General features: G+C 32.1%; 1 protein-coding gene across 2 annotated transcripts in view; it reads left to right on the top strand.

Moving 5' to 3' along the window:
* LOC148236362 (HEAT repeat-containing protein 5B) overlaps positions 1-23,570 on the top strand; it is a 58,017-nt gene that overhangs the window by 16,278 nt on the left and 18,169 nt on the right. For both annotated transcript variants that reach the window (XM_088183634.1, XM_088183633.1), the window contains exons 2-3: positions 4,223-4,373; positions 23,205-23,434. In XM_088183634.1, coding sequence (XP_088039760.1) covers positions 4,242-4,373; positions 23,205-23,434 — 362 coding nt within the window. In that variant the 5' untranslated portion in view covers positions 4,223-4,241. The remainder of the gene's footprint in view (positions 1-4,222; positions 4,374-23,204; positions 23,435-23,570) is intronic.

The following is a 23,570-nucleotide window of genomic DNA, read 5'->3' on the forward strand; positions in this document are numbered from 1 at the left end:
AGAATGCGATTCACATTTGTGCATTTATAATAATATTTTAAAGAAAGATAGAAAACGAACTGCTAGGGTCTAAGAAGACTAACACAATCAGTTATATATTTTAATTAATCTATGGTATTGGATTTAATGTACTAAACCTATAGTATCGCACTGTTGTGATGTGGCCATTCAATTTTTATCTCAGAATGGCAGTAAAAACATGGCAGTTAACTTTTTCTTTATTTTTTTTTAAGAACAAAATGATTTTAACCTTTTTTACTGTGATGTACACTAAGTGTACATGTCATTTTATGTAAATATCTTTATATTATATGTCGAATAAAATATTAATATTTTAGGTATTACTCTGCATATTAAATAAAATAATTACAACATATAAGTAATTTCAAAATTAATATTAAAAAAACACAATAAAATCGGGTGTCAATTCACCAATGAGTGTTTTAGGTGAGATTTTTGCTTCGTATGGGAGTGATTTTCAAATTAATTTTTGTGAATAGATATTTGGTACAGAATAATTGTAATGTCATTTACTTGTGTATTGCAAAATTTGTTACGATTTGACTATTTTGTAGTTAAATATTTTTCTTGTTTTTGCAATTTTAAATTAATTCTTATTACACTTTTTTTACATGTATACTAAGTGTACATCACCGCTGATTATTTTTTGCACTGAATTGAGAAGGTTAAGTAAGATTGGATTTCTTAGCATGAACTTTATAATAAACATTAAAGTGACCATACGTTACATATCTCAATTAATAATGAATTTGTGAATTCCTATATTTATTTAATTTAAAAAATGTTAGTATGGAAATAAAGTATCACACTTTAAACTAAAATTAAAAAGAGAGTTAATAAACATATTTTAAATCTGTGTCTTTATTTTAATTAATTAATCAATATTAATCACATCAGTAAAATTAAAAATAATTTAAAATGAAAGGAGTAGTCTGGTGTGCTACGAATTTTCTATAGATAATAGGTTTTGTTTTTGTCAGTAAAAGCATTAAATCTCTGCGGTCAATTATTTGCAGACAGTGCTCCCCTTTTTATGTAAAAGATTTATAACCGCATTAAATCCACGTTTAGCTGAATATAATAGCGAAATGCATGAAAAATTATAAGAGAATCTGCTTTTGATAACCCTTTACAGATACAATTTCAACTCTTATAATTGCAATTTTGACACCGTCGCTAATCTTTATTGAAATAATATCTTCAATTCAATTTAGAATCGATCTTCAAATTAGATTTTGGTAGTTTTTCTACCAATGTCGATTAAGCGTCATAAATTGCCGAATCATAAATATATGGTTATGGCATTCAAAAGGCGTTCTAATCGTCTTGACTAAAAAAAATCACGCCAAGTTCAATCCAATGTTGAGGTTTTTTCTATTGTTTTTTTTTTTCAAAATGAATTCTTACCACTAGGGTAATCTGCAGAAAACGATTAGAATTTAAGGAAAAAACAATTCTTGGATTTTGCACCGTCATGGTGTCACAATATTAATTGTGACTTATACCTGAAAGATTTGAGTTTTTTCAATCTCTATCATATATGGGTGATTATATAATAATTCTGATCGATCTTCACAGATTAGATTAGGGTTTAAACGCGTTCTCCAATGCCTTGGTTAAATATGATTGGATAAACTTCGAGATCAATCGAACAGCATTTCTTGAACAATTTTATTATCTAAAAAATACCATAATCGAGCACGCGCGATTGTTTGTTAGGTGTTTTTTTTACTCCTTCCTTGTTAAATACGACACGGCCGTTTGTCGATAAGACCGGCAACGAAACGGAACCTTTTATCGGTAAACCGGCACGGTACCGCTCACTTGTCTTTCACTTTCGCAGGAGACACATGGCGATGTGGAGGAGCAGAACTCGCCCGACGCGTTGGGTAATCCAATTAGGGTTTTCCGGGAAAAGTACTATCGGGATACAACATTCGTATGTATGTATTCGGCCAGAGGGATGTGCGGTAACATCGCGTGTGTGGCGTACGGTCTATATCAGTTAATCGGTAATAGGAGAATTTTCCGGCACAAAGTGGATAAGAAGTGTGCCAGTCAGTCGGAAAAATCTTTTTTTGGTGGAAAAATTGCGACATTATTCTTTACGAGATTGTTCTATTGGGCTGAAAATAGATAGTGCTTCTTATCTTGATCTATTTCCTTGTAGGTATATTGTATAACATAATCCTGATTGTGTTTTACTGGCGTAGTGCCTGTTGACACATGCTTTTTTAAATAAAAATATCGGTATTTTAGTTCTGGCTACATTTGTATTGAAATTGAAAGATTGTGCCCTTTCAAAAACATATTTTCATTTTGTCAAACCACCTGATTCATTCTTTTGATCGAATACTTCATAGCATTTTCTGTGAGCGTCTTAATTCATTACCTTCCACATTATTTAAAACAAACTCAAGTAGTCCCCGCAAATTACTTTCTTCATTCGGGTAAATGTAGTCCTGACTCTCTCGATCCGGCATTTTATCTCTGGTGTGTGGTCCCCATCTTCGTTTAGATTAGCGTGTATTTCAGTTACATGTATTTTGTTGCACTTTCTATATGATCTCCGTTTGCCTGGCAAGTAAGGTTCTTAATCAAATATTCGAATGCTCGAATTATTCGCTCCAATTTTAACTATGTAATACTACGTTTATACTATCTCGAATGAAATTTGAAAAAAATCTTTGTATACTTGAGCATCAATGGTAAATATTTTTTTTTAATATACATAATTGACTAGTGCCGTTCCTAAATCCATGATTATTTATTTTGTTTCGAAATAAGACTCTTTTTCTCAACAAAAAAATATTTTACGCCTTCGAAAAACATGTATGAATTGAATGTTTATCGGTGGTCTACTTTGACCGAAACTCGCAGAATTTGTTCGTTAAACGAAAGTCGACCCTTTATTGTCGTTTATCGCTTATTTTAAAAACAAGTTTACAATAAAAAGTGCCAAGATTAGTAATTTAATTTTTAAAATCATAAAGTGTTTCAAACTTCATTCATCAGAACGAAGATTAATTTTAATTATAGCTAGCCAAACGATCAATTCGATATGCTCTAAAAATGCACACATAATTAATTTCTTGCGATGTAATTTAAATTAAACATAATCCGTATTTATTTAAAAAAAAAACAAAAATAATAAAAAAGCCTTTTAGGAATTTCACAGCAGCCCAATACTAATTAAAAAATATGAATACTATATGGAATTTCGGCAATTACAATTTTTTTTTAATATTTAGTTTGTCGGCTATAGTAATGCAAAGGGGTAACTCACCATAGTGGTTTTTACGCTGATAAGACGCATCGTCTATTGTATAATTATGAAATAAAGGGTTGTTTTTCTAGTTAATACGAGCGTAATGGTAATCTATTAAGTTACGCTATTATATTATCATCTTGTTCAAACGAAATGTTTTTTTTTATTACGTTCAAAAGTGTCGTTTAAATGACCTTAATGTAACTGCGCAACTGTACAGAACAAAGGATGAAAATATGCCTGATATCCTGACCTTACTCTTTAATCTCGATATTACAGATATTTTTTAACATCCTCGGATTTTCAAAGTAGTACAAGCAATGGATTGAACTCATTTATATTTAATCAGATGGTCACATGGCTGCATGTTCGTAAACCGATCTTAATCGAGGTGATTTTATATTTGTAAAAATATATTTATAATTCTAATATATACGTATATAATTAGAATGCAAAAAACATAAATTATACTAATTTAATTAATAAAAGTTAGCACTTCTGATGATTGTATGACTTTCAGTTCTGAAAGTTTGAAATTTATTCAACTTGGGATTCAATTTTCACGGTACAGTAGATCGAAGGAAAAACATTTCAACTCAACAATATGTACTTATAAATGAAAATTATTATTTTAAATTAATTTTTTTAACAATATTGATGGATGTGATAGAAGTTTTTTTTATGCATTGAATATAATAATTAAAAAAAGTGCAGTTAAAATGGTAAATAGATCTTAAATGTCTAGCTTTTTTGCTATTAATTCACTGTGTTCTTTTTGTATATGAGTGTTTCTTTAAGTGGTATACTAATCTTAGATGAACATATGCGTTAGAATCACAAACATTTATTTTAATATGTTAAATTACGTTACTAAAATTAATGTCTTATCGTCTTCTATATTGTCACCAATTAATTAAAATTATTTTTTGACAGACAGGCGGCTCTAGCAGCCATGATGATGGAGCTGTCGCACTCACTGACACTCAACGAGGAAGCCCTCCAGCAGATTCCAGCAGCCAAGAGACCTTTATTCATCTTCGAATGGCTCCGCTTTCTCGACAAAGTTCTAGTGGCAGCGCAAAAGGTAGGAAGCGTTCTCCAATCTCGGTATAACCCCCCTAATCCTATTTATCCCAGATACCACCCCATCCGATAGCGTTTACGCTTTGATGGATTTCTTCGCTCTGGTCGAGGCGTGAACGGAAAAAATGAGCATTTTTTGTTGTTTTTATTAATCAAGATATCGCATCCCTTCGACGCCCTCTGGGATGCTTCTGTGTTTGGGTGATAAATCTCCAATTCCCTTACGTAAGATGAAACGTGTTTCAATTGATTCGCACGTACTTCCATCGAGAAAATGTTGCTTACACACTCGGGTATTGAAAAATGCTTATGGGAGGGTAACGCTTGCAGGCTTTCTTGTGTTGAAGTATCAACAACAAACATATTTTTTTGATTATAAAATATATTATGGATTATTTAGTGTTATATTTAACAGAACAGAACTATTGGATATGGTTTTAAAAAATAATACTTAATTGTAGGCTTACCGAAGCTGATGAACATTAAACGTATGCATCAGGCGCGGGCGTTGATATACTTTCCCTCTCGATCACTCGCACTATGTGTGATGAGAATGAATGAGAGATAAAAGCATGCGGTCCGCATGTCCTTATCTCTCATTTACTCTCGATCGAAAGAGAAAATATCTCATCGCCCACCCCTGGTATACATATATAAGGATAGACGTAATTGTATGGTATGCACCTGAGCATTATGAACACACGGTGTATATTTTATAATATTTATTGCTTTACAATTTATACATAGATTATCTTTGCGCAGCTTTGCGTATATTTCTGGTCTTGAGTTAGCTCCTAGCTGATCGTTAGTGATTTCTCGGCTTCTCAGTGAATTGTATTTAGGGCGTCGACTGCTTTCATTAATGACGTAATTTGTTAGCACTGCTCTTATTAGAATTTAAATAAACCAGGTGACGTGGCAGGTGGAAAGATCCCTTGTTATTAAATACGGAATCTCTTTGATCGTTGACAGATATATTAATTAGTCTGAGAGATTTTTATATCTGTCGACACGAATGTGTTTCTTGCGTAGGGATGGTTTTCTTTGTTGTTAAAAGGCTTTAAAAGCGGTATCGCTTGTCGATCTTTCATTGTTTTGAGGTACCCCAGATAGTTATATATTTACATATATAAGTAAAGTAATAAGAAATAAAAAAAATATAATATTTATATTAATATTTAAAAAAAATAATTTAATGTAAATAATTTTAATATAAAACTATACCAATAAATTAAAAGAGTACGAAAAAAACCCGTGGATTTATCCTCAAAACGACAGTTTCTGACCTGCCTTAGCGGCAAATGACAATTCGTTTTGAAAAAAATTCGCTACCCTTCTGTAATTGGTTATCCCATCGAAAAATGGCGGACAACAAAATCTGCCATGGAAAGGGCTATAAATATAAATACTGGAACCTGGGGAAGCAGTAATTATTTTTCCTCAGGCACCTCGCCTGAGAAATTCCATTCATCACTTCACCTTAGTCACTTCGTCTGAACTGACGTGATCCTCTCAGATTTTCTCTAATTATTAATTTTTATTATTATGTAAATTAATAATATAGTTAAACTATCTCACATTCGTTATGAAATAACCATAATTTCTTGGGGAAATTTTAACAGAAACATTGTATAAATCTCTTTGACTAAAAAATAAGAAAAAAGAGCCAAGTATCTTAATAGAAAATAGCATTTCAATAGTGGATGTTTATACACTGCGGGAATTCTTAGAAAATTTATCATTCAATTTATTATGCTCTGGCTCGTGCTATAGTGATCACACATTCACACAATGGTTGAACCATTAACCCTTATTATATGTACTTATACGTTCATTTGATATACATATGTACATAGAATATAACATTCCTGGAAAGGTTCGCTATTATTACTTTGACGAGACAAACAATTTTATGATTTTAACAAAACTTTAGAGTAATATTCATAATATATTTATGATATAAACCGATCTAGCGATTGTATATATTGATACTTAAATGCAGGTGTTTTTTTTAGTTATGTAGCTCGGTAGAACGGCGTTACGGCACCTTTTTTTACGGTCTTTTTAATGTTTCAAAAGCATATTGTTACGATTAACAATGTGCAGAACATTTATTTCTTTATTTTTACAAAAATGTGACGTCATTTCCTTTATTTGTTTAGTCTAGAAGTTTAACCTCGAGTTTAAAAATTAAAGTAAATTCCAGTTATTTCTCAACCGCCAGTCCCACTAAAAAAGTTCAAAAACGACGCAGAAAATATAATAATTTTTTCTGAATCTTTTGTGCGTCATTTTAAAGAAGCAATGTATGATCCTACAGTAGATAGAAATGATGCGTATTTACGATGACTTAAAGAAAAAAAATAAAATATGCAGCCTTTTTATTAGATGTGAAGCTGTACATTTCAAATCGAAAAATAAGTTTTGATCATTTTTTCCATGAAGGGGGAGGCAAATGTTGACCAGTCAGTGAAAGTTTTTTTAATATTTCGATTTCATGAAGATACATAGTACAGTAGACCCCCCAATAACAAGGTAAATTGGAGTCGTGCTATTTGAGTGCGTGTAGTTGGGGGACTAGAACATATTTTTTTGCAATACAAAGTACGAATCAGACGCGTGTGGTAAGATATCATCCAAATTCAAGGAGGGGGTAAATGACGTCCCTGATTTTGGACCCATTGTTGTACATTTTACACCACGATTTTTTTCAAAAAATGATCCTATCGACTCAAAAATATTTTATTCTACATTGAAAGAGTAAATTTATAAAAGTATGTTATATAGAAAAAAATGTTGCATTTGCACTTTGGGCACGTGTACTTACTTGACTAAAAATATTGGTTTGAAGATTTTGATGTTCCGTTGACATTTGGAGAGATGAAATTAAGGAACATGTCAATCAGACTACGACTATACAAAAGATAAATGTGGGTTTCGCAAGTACATTCTCAAAAAAACATCCTGAAAAAAATTGCGTTTGGTATATGTTCTTAATTCTATTCCGATTTTTTCAAGTTAACGCGGGTTTTTGCATATAAATCTAGCTTCGTTTAAGACCAATACAGATTCAGCACTTTTCTTCATCAAACTCGTCGGAACACTTTGCCACTTTTCGATCCTTAAAAATATGTTGATTTGTGTTTTCTCAGATTTCATTCTACCATACACACCAACACTAAAAAAATTCACAAGGAATCGAGAGTATTTATCAGACGAGAATTGGACAAAACTTTGGAAATCACTATAAACTTTTATTTAAATATATGAAGTTTTACAATTTTATTTTACATTTAATCTTCAGTTATATATTTGTATTTATTCGTTTAACTTTACATTTGACATGTCTAAAGTAAAGAAAAAAATATGATAAAAAGCTGCTTTAAATTTAATTTAAATGATATTTGAATATAATTTTCTGTAGTAAAAAGCTTGATAAGATGTGAGTTCCGGCACCTTTTTTGTTTAAAAAATATGCTCTGCTTTTATGTATTCATACATATAATATATTTAGAAAAACAGCAGCGACTCTCAAACATTTTTATATAAAAACAAAATATGAAAAACGAAGTCAAATTACATATTCATATAAGTGTTTCTCAGACAGTAGGTTAGGGTAGTTTTGGGTATCGTAATTATAGTAGAAGAAATTGCATTAGTTATGCAATATATAGAAATTCTATCGACATTTATTAAAAATATTTTGAAAATTTACATACGTCACTTTTTACTATAAAAATATAAAGCGCAAAGTCTTGCATCGTTAACATTTTGGCATTGCCATTTGAGTCATTGTCAGGTGTGACATTTAGGGACCTTTGAATTTAACGCTTGGACTCAATATGGGAAATGAACCTTGACATTATTGTTTGTTACGTTTTTGACGGAAGCTTTTAAGGATACACCGATTATGGGAAAACTTTTCACTTTGATTAACGACTTTTAATTATCGTAGACAGCCGAGGTGATGTTTTGATTAATTGTCAGTTTGTACACATAGATGCATGGTTTACGGTTTTCGCGGAATTAAAAATTTAAATCTGGTTGTGTGGTAGTTAGAATACGTTCCCAAGAGGATAGATAACTTTAAATTAGTACGAGATAAGCACTGTGTATTTGTGACGCTTCAACTACCCCGTACAATGATAACTATGTACTTATTGTTGTACTAAGTGTTCCGAGTCGCAATCTCTAAAGTGTAACGTATGTATGTATAACTATTTAATAATTATTATGGTATAGAACTTTAGAAACGGTAGGATACTTCATTTGCATGGTTATATGAACATATGAGATAAATACAGTTGATGAAAAAACATCTTACATTCGAATACATTTTCTCTTATATGTTCTCGCCTGAAAAATACTCAGCGCTGGCATTTTTATTTGATTTGACGGGGAAATGGCGTGTTGTCGATTCGGAATTTTTTATCATTCAAAATTTTACTGTATGTTGTAAATGTAATAATATTTTTAGATTTTAAAAATATATTATTAAATAAAACTCTTATGATTGTCATATTTATATAAAGCACAAAAGCTGTAGTTATATAAAAACATTATTTGCAGTGTTACATAATCAGCTTTCAATGACAAAAGATTTGTTTCAGGAGTAAGTTAGTATATTTTCAGTATACTAGCTAATTTAAAATACAATATACAACGCTTTTTTTGTGTATATTAGTGGAATATTTCTGGTCTCTGACCTCTGCTCGTCAGTTTGAGGCGTTGGTTCATGAGTTTAAATTATGCGAACAAGTGTTTAAATTTTTATACGATTTTTAAGAACCTAAATAAATGGGTAAAAGCTTCTCAAGACCTATATTCCTACTATTAAATCCCCTATAATGAAATAAAAATATGTCTCCCGGGTGGCCCTATGTAGGCGAAACCATTGTGATCATTACCCGATGGTGAAAAAAGATGCGAGATTATGCGTATTTTTTATTAGGTGTATATCATAAATAAATACAGGTAGATAACGCTGATGGTTTTAGAAAGGGCTGTGGGTGTTCCGAAAATGACTATTTCTCTTGTGTTCTTGTCTATTTCATCAACTTTGTTCGACTGTCGCTTTCTTTTAAGAAAATATGCAGGATCCCTCACAATACAAAAATCAATGTAATTTTAAATATTTATTTACATCGAAAAGGCTTTTAAAAAATGATAACTTTTGTCAAAAAATTTGCAAAATAAAGTCGAATTCTTTGAAGAATTTCATTTATAAATCAGATTTTAATATTATTGTGTCATTATATGTACGTAATTGTTTTCTTGTGTATATCACTTTTATATTTGATATTAAATACATATATTTAATTAGCTATTGTTTTATGTTTATTCACCGTAAAAGTTATCGATAGAAAAATACAACACGATTAATTAATTTGCTATTATATTAAACGCGTGGCAAAGTCAACACATCTTAATGTATGTGTGTATTTTGATATGGCTGATACACGCGATACGATATGCATTAAGCTTTGTGAATTATGTTCATAAAAAAATAATAATAGCGTAGAAAATACGTGTCAAATCATAGCTATATTGCTTATAAGTAATATGTTACTTTTTGACCCTTCTCAGTACAAAAACTTTCCAGAACATCTAATTACATAACCCATTTACGTATAATATGTATCTATGACACGAAGAATATTCGGAGAGTAAAGATACAAAGTAATATAATCTTGGGATTAAATTATAATAATTTTATAATATTGCTTCTTATACTTTTTTCATATTTAGACCCCCGAATTCTGAAAAAGTATAAGAAAAAGGCGAATAAATTGAAACTTTCTTGCTTATATATCAAATAAAAATAAATAAACTAATATGTATCAATATTTGGTATAATGTTAAAAATGTTTATTCAAAGTTAATAGATAAAAAAACACGAAGTTGATAACTGAGTTCTACAAGTATTAATCTTTTTGCATTCAATGTTTATTGTTTTTAAGCTCAGCTATTTATATTTACTAAAAGGTTTGATTCACCTGGTTTGAATTTGAATTGATACATTGGTTGCTGCGGTTAAATCCTAATGAGCTATACCACATCACAGCAGAAATCAAGTAAAAAAATCGCTTCCAATTTTGAATATATTATATTTTCAATTTTAAAATATGTAGTATGTAAAATAAAATAAAAGTTATTAATATACCAAAAATTTCATATAAGTACTGATAGTATAATATGCATCTCTTCTACAATACGTAGCATGCAGTCTATATTATACAAAGGCGCTTTTGGAACGAAAACTTTTCGCGACCTTTCCTCGCCTCTTTCATCCGTTCCTGGAAGCACTCCATTGTCCTCGTTGGTACTTGAGTCGTCGCGAATATTGTCCGTTTTGCCGAAAGCCTTTGTTGAATTGCGTTCGATTAAGTTTTTTCTACGGAAACTTGTCTCGAGAAACTCTACATTATTATATAAGATACCGCGCAGAAATTAATCAGCGTCTCGAGTGCCTCCAGACTGTAAATCGATTTTATCTTGCATGTACTTCGGTTCTACCTCGCCTTGTACTACCAGAAAGTCAAAGAGGTCTTGCCTTTGTCATGGCTCTAGCTACGAGGAGAGCGTGTCTCAAGATTTATTGATGAAATATCAAATGGACCTGATTTCTTGCAGAAGAAATGGTGTGTAGATTGTTTTATTACTGGTAATAAAACAATCTACACCTTGGTTAAATATATATTTTTTAAGCTCTTTGTGGTTTAAGAATCAGCGCCCACAAAACACTATAATTATACAGTTATGGGTTTATAAAAAAGTATTGCCGGTGTTACTCCACACCTAGCAAGCGTATGTTTTTTAATGTTAATGTTTTTTTCTTATAAATATTGATGAGAGATATGATTTGCTTAATTTACTGGATTTCGTAATTCATTATTAATAATCAGCTCAGGATGTTTTTCACGAAAAGTTGAATTACAATGTTTTTTGTATGGTTTCCGAGGCACATTTTCATATTCAAGGTCCGCTTGGGTCGCGTTTTTCAAGAACGCATTAACTGCGCGCATGTTGCGGGTTTCGTTTCTTGAATTATTCACATGCATCCCAACGCACACTGAGAATAAGAAAGGAATTTTTGGGTGTAGTGCGCAACATGATATAATCTAAATATTCTTTGGGCCCTCGGACACGTAATATTTTATAACGAGCTAAATTCGCTCCGCGGTCCCTTCGGTGGTGTACGTTTCTGTGGTTCTTTTCAGCTTGAAGCGTTTGTCGTTTCATATTTAAATTTTTAAACAAAAATATTTGAATGGATTTCTAAACCAAATTCTGCTGCATCTCTACTAAAAATATAGATTTAAAATAACTCATTTCTCAATGGATTAATGTATCTGTTTCCTTCAGTTTTGTACAAAACTCACTTCAATACGAGTCAAGAATGGTCCGATTTTATTTAGCGAGCATGTTTATAGCTCATAAATTAAATTATTTTGTGAAAAAAACACGTGGCACTCAAAACGACATGGAAATGAAAATTGTTTATGAAAATGGGTTAGAACGCATGATTGGATTATATTCATTTTTTCTGCAGTTTCACAGACATGTTCGATAGAACGTCCAGTGCGATATATGCTTATTTTCCAAGAAAATATTTCTGAAACGAAGCGTTTTTAATCGTGGTAGTTGCTCTACTTCCTTTTTTATATCAATGTAATATGTAATGTCGTAAATAATTTTATTCTCGGTCATTGATTACGAAACTTAAAAAGAGCGTGTCTGTTGGAATTAAAAACTAAAAACCGGTTTTAAAATAGAATACTACCATTTACAGTTTCTGCGAAAAGTTGTTAAAACAGCGAAAACGTTTGCATCAAGCTTAGTTTTGTAATTATCAATCTTGCAGAATTTATTGAAGCATAATACACCAACAAAATAAATAACATCATTATAAATCTAAGAATATTTTTTATATACATAGATATTTGTAGATACTTTGCGATGCATGTACATTCGTAAATATCATATTTCTGAGTCTTCAATTTGCGCTGTGTTCAAATTACAAGCTGTCGCTAACGAACGCCAATTGTGGTTAATTTGTATGTCGCCTACTGTGGTTGTGATGTGACATAATATTGTATAATGGTTTCTGCAAAAAAAATATTTCTTTGAATTCTGTCTCCATTTTATCTATAAAAAAACTTGCTTCGTCTCTATTAAATTGATGCAAAGTTAACGAGAGATGGATAAACGGAGTGAATGTAATCCATACGCAGTGATTGATGACTATGATAGTACTCGAAATAACGTAGTTCGTTAGCTCTAGAATAGTTATCCATAGGCCACAGGTTCTGATCCGCGCAGCAGACTCGAATTTTTGTTTAAAAAAATGCGCGATTATTAAAATAAAATGTCACTGATTTCCAGACTTTCAGTCTAGTTATTAACGCTTACTTGTTGGCTTTCGCCTGTCAGATTATAACTGAAGATTAAATAAAATTCTTTTTGCACTTTACATTATCAAATATCACCCTATGAAGCACTGCTATTATATTTTAATCATTTATTAATAAAAAATCTTATATTATAATACAATTGTTCAGCACCGTTCTTATATTATGTATTTTTCACTTAATATTGTACGAAAATTTCCCAGAATTGTTATTGTCGTTTTTATTAAAAATTTCGGTTTCACAAAAGAAACGTTCCGAACCAAAGAGCAAAGAGAAATTCTAAAATGTAATATTTAAAATGGAACAATCGTCGTAAATGCCATAAATTGTGATAGAAGAAAGAAAATTGCATTTATATTATGTGTACGTATAATAATAATGTACGTTGTGCTTTATTTGTGTCGTAAAATATATTGGCCGTGCATAAACATCATTACCGATCGATCGGAAAAGCAGGGGTGACCAATCTGCTCCATTTTGTAATACGCAATTAATTAATTTAAACTTACTTAACACCTTTCGTGATTTTGGTTTTAATTGCTCCTGTTGAGTTATATTTTTATTTTAACGAGTTTTGGTGTAATACCAGCAGACATCAGGCGCCATAACATCGCGTGCTTTTGACTATTTTATAAAAGTATAGAGCTTATGGTTGTTTGGCGTAATTACTGTCGAAAATAAATAAAAAAACAGGATTCTACTAGAAGTTCGCGAATGCCGCAAGAGCGTTTTTGCAAATGTCACACTATGCGGAAATGTTGGGTAATGTCAATGTTTTTTTTGTTGTAAAATACACAATGCACAAATAATTATCAAATATATTTTAACAACAGTTTACGATTACAAGTCACTGATTCATTGTAAAAATGTTAAATATAGCTGTGGATATTTCGTTTGCAGTAAGAGCTTTAAAATTTCAATAAAAAAATTCATAAAGTTATTTCATGACAGTTGAAATAGTCTTATAAGCTCGGCGTTCGAATTAAACTCTTGGCGATTCAGTGTGACTGCCTGGTTGAACCAGATCTGACGATCGAAGTGAAAGTGGCCGTTTTCTCTAAGCTCAAAGTTGATTTTCAACAAACTCTGCCGGAATAGCTTAGGTCTGAACTCTTCTGTATTCCAAACCGGAAGCGAAGTGGAAGTTTATATCGATCCTCATCTCTCCGGCTTGCCGAAATACGGCAGGATATTGGAGAATAGTAGTTTGAGTAACGGATGGTACAATTTAAAAGCGTGCATATTTTTTCATGTGTTCACAATAAATTCCGTGTTACCGTTAATTGCTGTTTGCAAGAGAATACTTAACTTTTGAGCAGGCCGCTTAAACTTTTATATACACGTGCATAGGACAAAAAATCCATTAGTTTCCATCTATATTTTAATACTTTGTATAAATATTGTGATAATCGTGATTACAGATAAAATAGCTAATAATCTAAATAAAAAGAAATGGTTTTACAAATCAATTTCTTCTTGTCTGATTCTGGATCTGTCATAATTTTGATGGACTGAATTTTTTTATAGATATATTTTTTGTGTATTATTAAACTAAGTAAATTCATGTTATAAATAGTAAGTATTTATGACAACAGATAGGCGTATATGAATGATATCCTAGCATAGCAGCACAAAAAATTCATCTTCGTCTGTTAATTGTTTTTCAACCCATGAACGTTGTAGAAACTTCAAATAAAATTTTATGACTCCTCCAATGAATGAACCCCGACAAAAAAGGGATAGGCGCGCCAGTAACTTTAAAAAATACGACTCGGCGCGTATTTTGTAAGTGACCGTTCGAAGACTTATTCACAGCAGTGTAGATAGTATACTTAATCGCCGTACATGTACGGCGGTCGATATTTCAGTTTTGAGGTACATATATAACAATAAAAATGAAATAAAAATCATTATATTTATAGACGCGCCCGTAAATTTCAAAAATACGATTTGACGCGTATTTTGTAGGTGACCGTTCGAAGACTTATTCACAGCAGTGTATATACGCTGCATTATAACATTGTATTTTAGCAGATTACTTGCCAAAATGTTGGGGTGAGTTTTTAATGCGTTCAAATATTGTTCACTTATCTTTTTAATTGTTTCTTTTACACTGACAGTTGCAGTTACTTAATATATCATTGTTAGACACATACCAAGGAGCACTAAGGCAAATCCCAGATCTTTCTGCCAAATATAAGTTTTTCAGGTCAGTGTTCTGTTGAGATAAATTCCAAGATATTTTCCGGAGTCCATCCATTTCTCGTTAAGGGATACCAAAGGACAAGTATCTTTGTTTAGCGTGAATGTAACATGGATTGATTTAGTTTATTAGCTCTGTTTCGCCATTTAGAAAGTCAAGCTTGGATGATCTTTCAGTCTTTTCGATGCTATTTTTGGGTCAGTATCAGACGCCATTATTGTAGTCTCGTCAGCAAATGTATCAATTATTGTTGAGTTCGTGTGAGGAAGATTATCGTATATAACAAATACAGCATCGGTCCATGATATTTGGTACAGTTTTGAGATCTTAATTTGGAAATGTTCAGTTAAAAGATGTGTGGAAACAGATTCTTAATTTCAGTAGTCCAAGGTGCCACACTTTGTCAAAAGCTTGGGCTGTATCTAAGAATATGGCTGAGTATGTATTTTTCCAACCTACGCACTTGCTTTATTGTAGAATGCTTATTTCTAAAGTCAAATTAATGATTTGGTAAGAGATCTCATAAAATAAACTATTTAATAATAATAAATATTTCATTTCGAATATAATTTAATTTACGTTAAAAAATAACAGCACTCATAAGAAACAAGCGGCGTCCAGAGATTATAAAATATTCACAACGTTTCACATAACATTCGTATTACTTCACAGTACCTTTACATTGAAATCCATACCGTTTGAATGCTGAGCGATAGGCTACAATCCCTAGGGGCAATATCCGTCTCTATACTTACCAATTCCATTTGCTATGCCATAGTAATCATTGATGTTGAGCAATTGTTTGCATTAGTAAATCTCTATTAGTGTACACACAACGTACCTACGTGACCATAGGAGGGGTTGAAAAAAAACCGTAAAAAGCAATAACGCCGTTTACGGCCACCAATAACGGGTGTCGTTAAACCGACTATATGACCGCCTTCGGGTATCGAAATGTGTCTCTGAGGCCGCAAGAAAGGGTATAGACTGACTTTTTTTGGATAATTTTAACAACAAAAAAAGGGTTTCCACTTGGAAAGATCGAAAATGTTAAATGGCTTGGAAGTATTCAGTGTCTTTGTAAAGCAAAGTTTTGTTAATTTGGTTAAAATCAAATCGTTTTGACATACATATAACTTGAGCATTGAAGGATTGCCGACACCACCCCTTAGAAAATTGCTTCATTGAATACACGCTATGCTGAAAATGCAATGCACACAATAAAATATCCAAACGCTCTTCATGCATTTTTGTATTGAAGGTGAATCTGAATTTGTGTGAATACATATAATACACATTCTGAGTTCTTAATTGCCGCATGCATGTACTATGTCATTGATAAAAATGAGTAAAACTACTCAAATTTGATCCATGCGCTTCTCCAAAATAAATAAAATACCCGTAAGAGCATCATTTACTATAGCTTGTTTCTTAACTTCCGAAGAAGTTCATGGCAAAGTTGTTCAAATACTCTGAAGGACTATGTAACTCTCTTCAAGAAGCACAAGAGACCGTAAAATGACGCGGACGAAAACCGCGTTGCTGCTGACAGTGATTATGGATAATCTCTGGAAGATAATAATTGTAATGGGTACAGCAAATATAGATAGAAGTTTCATAGCCTTTTCCAATTTCACAGATAATAAAGGTAATTAATTAAAGCCAATTTTATGCATATAATTACACAATAAAAATTACCAGTTAATATATCGATTAAAATACTATCCTAAATCAATACATACATTGATTATCTCTGATTTATTTGTTGTCATCGGTGAGGGTTGTTCCTAAATAAATAAAATATTTTTTAATAATATTATAAATAAATACATTTTTATATATTAATTTCTACAGATTTTACCAAATCTACCAGCGCATTTCAATACTTTCTTTATATACAAAGTAAATAAAGATAGTATTTTCACGAAGGGTGGCTTTTATCCAAAGTCTCCGGGGTGTCGAATTTATAGCAACTGCATCCCTGTGTCTCCAGGGGATGCATCCATTGCATAATTTAAAATATAAATGGCACAAGAGCCAACCACGGACACCGCACATGCATTTTGTGGGCGTCTGCAACATGTTTTAGATTAATTTATTTTTGGATAATTGAAAAAGCTCCATTGAGATAATAGTCCAAAATATTTTTACTCTGATTGATTCTAGAATTCCTATTTATTTATTTTACAACATAATCACGATGTACCTAATGCTTTTGGCGAGCCTAGAGACGAGTTTCTTGATTCTTACGCCATAGATGACACGCGCATGCTCATTTTTCGGCACCCGAAGCGCGCATAGTTTCCGATCTTTCGATAACTGATTCTCAAATAATAGTTTCTCGATTTAAATTGTTGAATTTCAGTAGCGGTTTCTTAACCTCTTCAGCAATGTATAATTACTTTATTGCATGTTTTTGAATCCATTTTCGATTTATTTTCACCGGGACCATTTGTGCACCATATTATTTCAAAATACAAAAAAAAAAATTTAATGCCTCTTTAATAAATATTTTTGTAAAATGAATTTACAATTCTTATATCTAACTATCCTTAAATTGTCTGAGATCGAGATGGCGTACAAGATCGGGAATATGACACAGTATGAAATTTTCCGACACTAAATGGTAGACGGTTGACGGAAGCCTAATCTCCATAGAGAATTTAAATCACTGGAGAGAGAAAGATTCCGCAACAATTTTAAATCATCTCCATACAGAAGCAAAATTGACTTTTGTATCTGGCGTATTTATGTCATTAATAAATAACGTGAAAAAAGAGGGCACATGTCTGACCCTTGAAGAACCCCCAAAGGGGTGAAATATTTTTTTGAAAATGAATTTTCATTCTGATCGCTCAAATAACTCGAGAATAAACCAGTTAAATTATCTGAGCAACTGAGATTTGAAAATTTTGTTAATATTGACACATGACAAATCTTGTCGAAAACTTTCTCAAAATCCGTATATATGATACTTTATATTTATCACTGTTTTGATGAAAGACAGAAGGTTAGTAACAGTGCAACGGGCGGAACAAAATTCATACTATACATATTATTATATATATATAAAAATAAATACTATCCAGCCAAATATATATTATAAAAAATGCTAAGAGTGACATCATCACGCTGCATATAATATTTTGACTCGGCGTATACATAAATACTCACATACATCTCGGCAAATATAAATATACATATATACCGGCCGAAGCTTTTCAAATATCCCTCGTGTAATATACCTTCATTATATTGTTGATGTTTTCGAGTAGACCGCAGATAAACGTAATAAACGTATACAACACTCTAAAAGATGAAGAAGACCCTTAGTACCCAGATTGCTAAATAATTACACCGTCAAATACATCATTATAATATACGGTTTAATGAACGTAAAACATTAACGTCATTAATTGATATTTACAACGTTTACCAAATGTGTTGCGTATAAATTGTAATATAACGCTGCGGAGTCTCAAGGTACGTTTTCTCGAGCAAATATAATTCATACATGTTTATATTTATTGTGTACAAAATAGGGGAGAGTTGCATCCCCGACGGGAGGAGGGAAAAAAATCCACCCCACAGTAAGAACAGACAGGGGCGGAGTGCGCCTTTCTCGCTTTGACATTGTTTACGATATTATTGTTTCTAACCCTCTTCGGTGTGCGTAAATTATTTACGCTCTCTCTTTCTGGTACCCCCGTGGGACCTAAATGTGAGACTCTAATATGACGAATTTATGGCTATTGATTAGCAATACGCCAGATTGATTTGGTTTGTGGTTCAGATTGTTACCGATTTTATACTGCTATAAAGAGTTTAGTGAGAGCTGATATTTTTTTTTAATTTTTAAAAAATATTTTGTTTTGAATTTAGGGTTACCCGATTTTAAACATTTACGTGAAGAATTGCAAATGCATGATCAACAAGAAAACAATTAATTTATTTTTAGATCAGGGACGTCACTTCAGCTTTTTTCAGGGGGGGGGGGGCAAAAGTTGCTAGTCAGTAAGACAAATGCCCAAATACCCTTCTATCGATTTCATTAAGATTCATGGTATTTCATTGAATGACAGTGCATTTTTCTGGTAAAATTAAAGTGGGGGTAAATTCCGCGATAAATTGCGTAACGTTGTGACCATTGCGTAAAAAAGAAGAATCCACTGCGGTCCAATTTATTTAATCACCAAAATTTTAACCTATTATTTATGTACCATTTATTTAGGATGTACTCTGTACCCGTTACAGGTGTTGGGACCACCTGACAAAAAACTACCCAAAAATGCAATGACAAAAAAACGAATGTTTCACTCTATCCTTGTAGATAATATTTAGTTATTTAAGGTTTGGTAACCCTAGGGGTGTGACTTCGCAGCCAGTAAGACGCAAGTGGACTAGTAATAATTTATTTGTTTATATTACATACGATGGGCGAGTATCGTTTTCTCTCAGCAGTGGTGGAAAAGCTGGCGCATGGATGATGTCCGTGGAAGATCCTCAGGGGTCTTGTAGGTGGCAGTGACAGTGTCTGGACGTCAGTTCCTCGTGCTGCAATGATCGTATTCGGGAGTCTCGGGTCGTATATTCGCGTATGACTGTGTCTTCGAGTGTCTGCTTGGTCCTCATTGGAGACTAATGCCTTATGTATTCAGGGCTGCAAAGCTTGCTGATCAATCACAATCTTTCAGTGATCATCCATCCAATCGTTGCACTCGCTTCTTAGAACAACGAAATACGTATACGATTTTAGAAAGTGACTTTTGCTTGATGGACATCTCCGAGATCGAATTGTGCAACGGGAAAGTTCTAAAACTAACTGTTTGGGTTTGAACAGCAAATGTACGTTTCGCAACTGTCAAATTAAGTTTTATATACATTTTAGAACGGCATATAATTTCACTAGTGCTTATCAGTGAAACTGTATTTTCGCTAGTAGAAATATATATTACTACTGGTGAAAATGCATTTGAACTTCACTAGTGAAAATATAGCTTCACTGAAAAATACACATTTATACATGCCATGTAAATAAATAATAATAAGTATGTAAAAGTATATATTACGCATGGAAAAGTTGAACTCATGTAATATTATTAGCACCTGCCAGACGAATAAAATTTTCACTGGTGAGAATGTATTCCGATATGATTTCACTGAAGTGACATATTTAAAAAAATATTTTCGGGATAGATTCGAGATAGTTTTTGTAAGATTTTCATTAAGGGATAATCTGAAAAATTCTGGTTTAGAATCAGGGATGTCAATTCAGCTTTTTACAGGTTGTAAAAGTTGGCCAGTAAATTGCCGCTTTTTAATATTTCGATCTCATTAATATTCATGGTATTTCATTAATGCATTGACATGCATTTTTTTGGAAAAATTCAATGGGGGAAAATATCTGCCTCCCCTGTACTATTTATAAATATCCATAAATACAAGTCTGAAATGTAAAATCATAATTCTTAAAATAATTGGATAATTTACATAAAATATGAATATATATTTTTGTCAAAATTATTTAAAGCAGGATTTACTTTTATTGAATTATAAAACTTGCCCATACGAGATAAGTTTTAAAGAACAATTTGGCTTTATGTTTAAAATAATGGAACTCTCCAAAACTTTTAAGCAAAGTAATCGATTTAAACTAGCTGTACTTTTATGTGATCTTCTTTTATATATAATATATAATGTTTTTGCGTATTATGTAGTTTTTTCGTATACCAATTATACACACATGTGTTGCTTCGTAGCTTATCGTTATATTATTTTATTACTACATTTACGTAATCACATATATATCAAATCCGTTTATTTTATTAAATTACTTACCAATGCGTTCTAATATCAGAAAGAAAGAATTATTTATTGTTTATGTAAATATTGTATACAATTATTTACATTGCATTATCATGAAGCTTATATTTTGCCAAACAATTCGATAAATTAAATTTTCTTAAACAAAAAAAAACATAAAGACGGAATAGCGTAGCCCGTAACGTCTCAGACTAGTAGCTCTGATGTTGTGGGTTCGAGCCCCGGCAGCGGTATTTGAATTTTTATTTATAAAAATGCATTATTATTAAAAAAAAACAGGCTCCAACTGCAGTGACATCTATTGGTTATAAGTTGTATAGCACAAAATAATTTATAATTAATAATATACATGTCACCAATTCCTAGACTTTCAGTCTGGTGGTTAATACTGCTTTTGTATGTATTCATTATGTCTGATTAACTTACTCAGTTGGTACAGATTTGCCCGTTTGCTTCATAAGATTCCTATGTCGTCTGGACGAAGTACCGTTACACAAAATAGCATGCTTTATCTCTTTCTTCGTTGCGTGCGACACCCCTACCACTTTTATTTCTAGGGGATCGGCGTCAGTTCTGGATTGTTAAATGAATAAATTTGATTAACCTACAATACTACTAACTTCATTCCATAATTTTACTACTTATGTATCTGATTTTTTTTAATTTCGCGCAGAATTTCAACGATCTTTTATATAAATATAATTATTATAGTCATTATTAAATGTGTTCCTACTATTGTTGCTTCCAAAAGCAATAAAATAGTTGTATTTATTATAAGAAAAGGGCATTATTATATAATAAAAATAAAATGGTGAATATTTCTTTAGAAGCACAGGGTAACACCCCCACGGTGTATGGCTGAGAGGCAAATAGTAGTGGATTCTAATTAGAATGTAACGGTAAACCGTCGAGCTCGATAGGGAATCTTATGATGCTGCCTGTTCTAACGCATTGAGCTTACGCTTGTCAGGTTACAACGGAAGATTTAATAAAAAATAAATAAATTGAGAATAGCTTACAGAATTATGAATTAAAAAAATAATTAATCGGTCGGCGATGAAACGTCCTAGACCCTTATTTTATCGCTTCATTTTAAATTTTACTGAAATTGGAGCAATAGTTTAAAACATTAAAAAGATAAATTTCATATGTATTTGACGAAATTAAGAAATTAGATACGTTAACTGACGTTACATGATTTTTAATTAATAAATCATCGGCGATCAATTGTAGAATCGGTGAACTTTCCGTTCGACGAATTTAATTTAAAGTAGTTTCGATGGTAAACTAGGCTACTCGTGCGATTGTACGCCACTGACTTGAATTTATATTTCATTGCAAAACATATTATTTAAACACGTTGAAGACTTCTGGTTTAGAGTTCTAGATCAAGTTCGCGACTTACTTTATACATCACACACCAAAATATAAAATCAACTAGAAACGAGAATGGAAAAGGAAGACGAAATAAGCTCAGAAGGGGGAATCGTTTATTTTAGAAATCGCGATATTTATGTCACAATGAGAAAATTCCTCGAGCTTGGTCTCCATAGTTTATGATGTCAAATTTCATAGTATACGCTAGTGCGCAATAAACGCTTCCCACCCTAAATCAATGGATGGAAGTGGAAAAATATAGTGTTGGGCAAAAAGAGAAATATCCCCTTAATACGTTGGATTACGTCCGAAAAGGAATATTTATTGGGGTGCGCGATGGAAATTTATCGATCGAATATTATAAAATTCGCGAAATTGCTCATTATGTAATCGTTCCGCGTGTGTCCGACTATATGAAATTTATATTAAGATCTTAAATTTTGGTAAAACTAAATGTAGCGCTCGGATTGCCAGATTTAAAAGCGAAGGAAGGGCTTATAACTTTTACTCAACTGCTATGCTTTAAGCCTAGTACTTTTAGGTTTTGCGGTGTATTATATGGTTCATTTGCTTATTAAAAATCATTTAATTCGGCATGAAACATAGATTAATGGCTCCCAAACTTATTGAGCCGCGACCCAAAACTGGCGGCGACCTAATTGTTATCGCGATCGATTTTTTTAAATAGAAAACATTTGCGATCGACCTTTTTATATCGCGAGCATGCCGAAGTTTTGCTATTTATTTTTTAGACAATATAGAAAAAATCTAGAACGGGATAATAAGTACAAAGTTTCACAGTAAAGTTTTGATGTCCCAAATAAATTCCATGTTAAATTTTCATTACTTTTTTCAGTACTTGCTTGTGAAGTAACATAAAAATTGCTTCCCCCTCTTATTAAATTCGACTTCAATTATCATAAAAGTTTAATATTGTACCGTTTTTTTTATTATATTTTTCATGTTAAGGGTTGCTACTTGGTTTATTTCTAATCTTGAATATTTTCTTTCGTTTTAGTCCGACATCAAAGGATGCCAGCAAAAGTTGGTAGCACAGCTCACAGGATTAGTAGCGGAAGGCGGAGGAGCCGGTTCAGGAGTCGGTCCTCCGACAAGACGACTGCTTGCCAGATGCTTGGCCACTTTATTTTCAGTCGGAGACACATTTCTACTCTTCGACACCGTCAATAAATGTAACGACATCTTAAAAAATCGTGATGATTCACCCAGCTACCTACCAACAAGACTGTAAGATTACATATTGCTTTTAATCAGAGTTGTAAAACTGCAGTTTAGATTGCCTTTTATGTCCCAAGAAATGTTTCATAGTTTTTTTATAGATACAAATTATTCTCACTCATGTCTTAAAATGTTGCAGTTCTTC

This window comes from Plectrocnemia conspersa, unplaced genomic scaffold (assembly GCF_051122295.1).
Source record: "Plectrocnemia conspersa isolate PC_06_02 unplaced genomic scaffold, ASM5112229v1 ptg000003l, whole genome shotgun sequence".
Lineage (NCBI taxonomy): Eukaryota > Metazoa > Arthropoda > Insecta > Trichoptera > Polycentropodidae > Plectrocnemia > Plectrocnemia conspersa.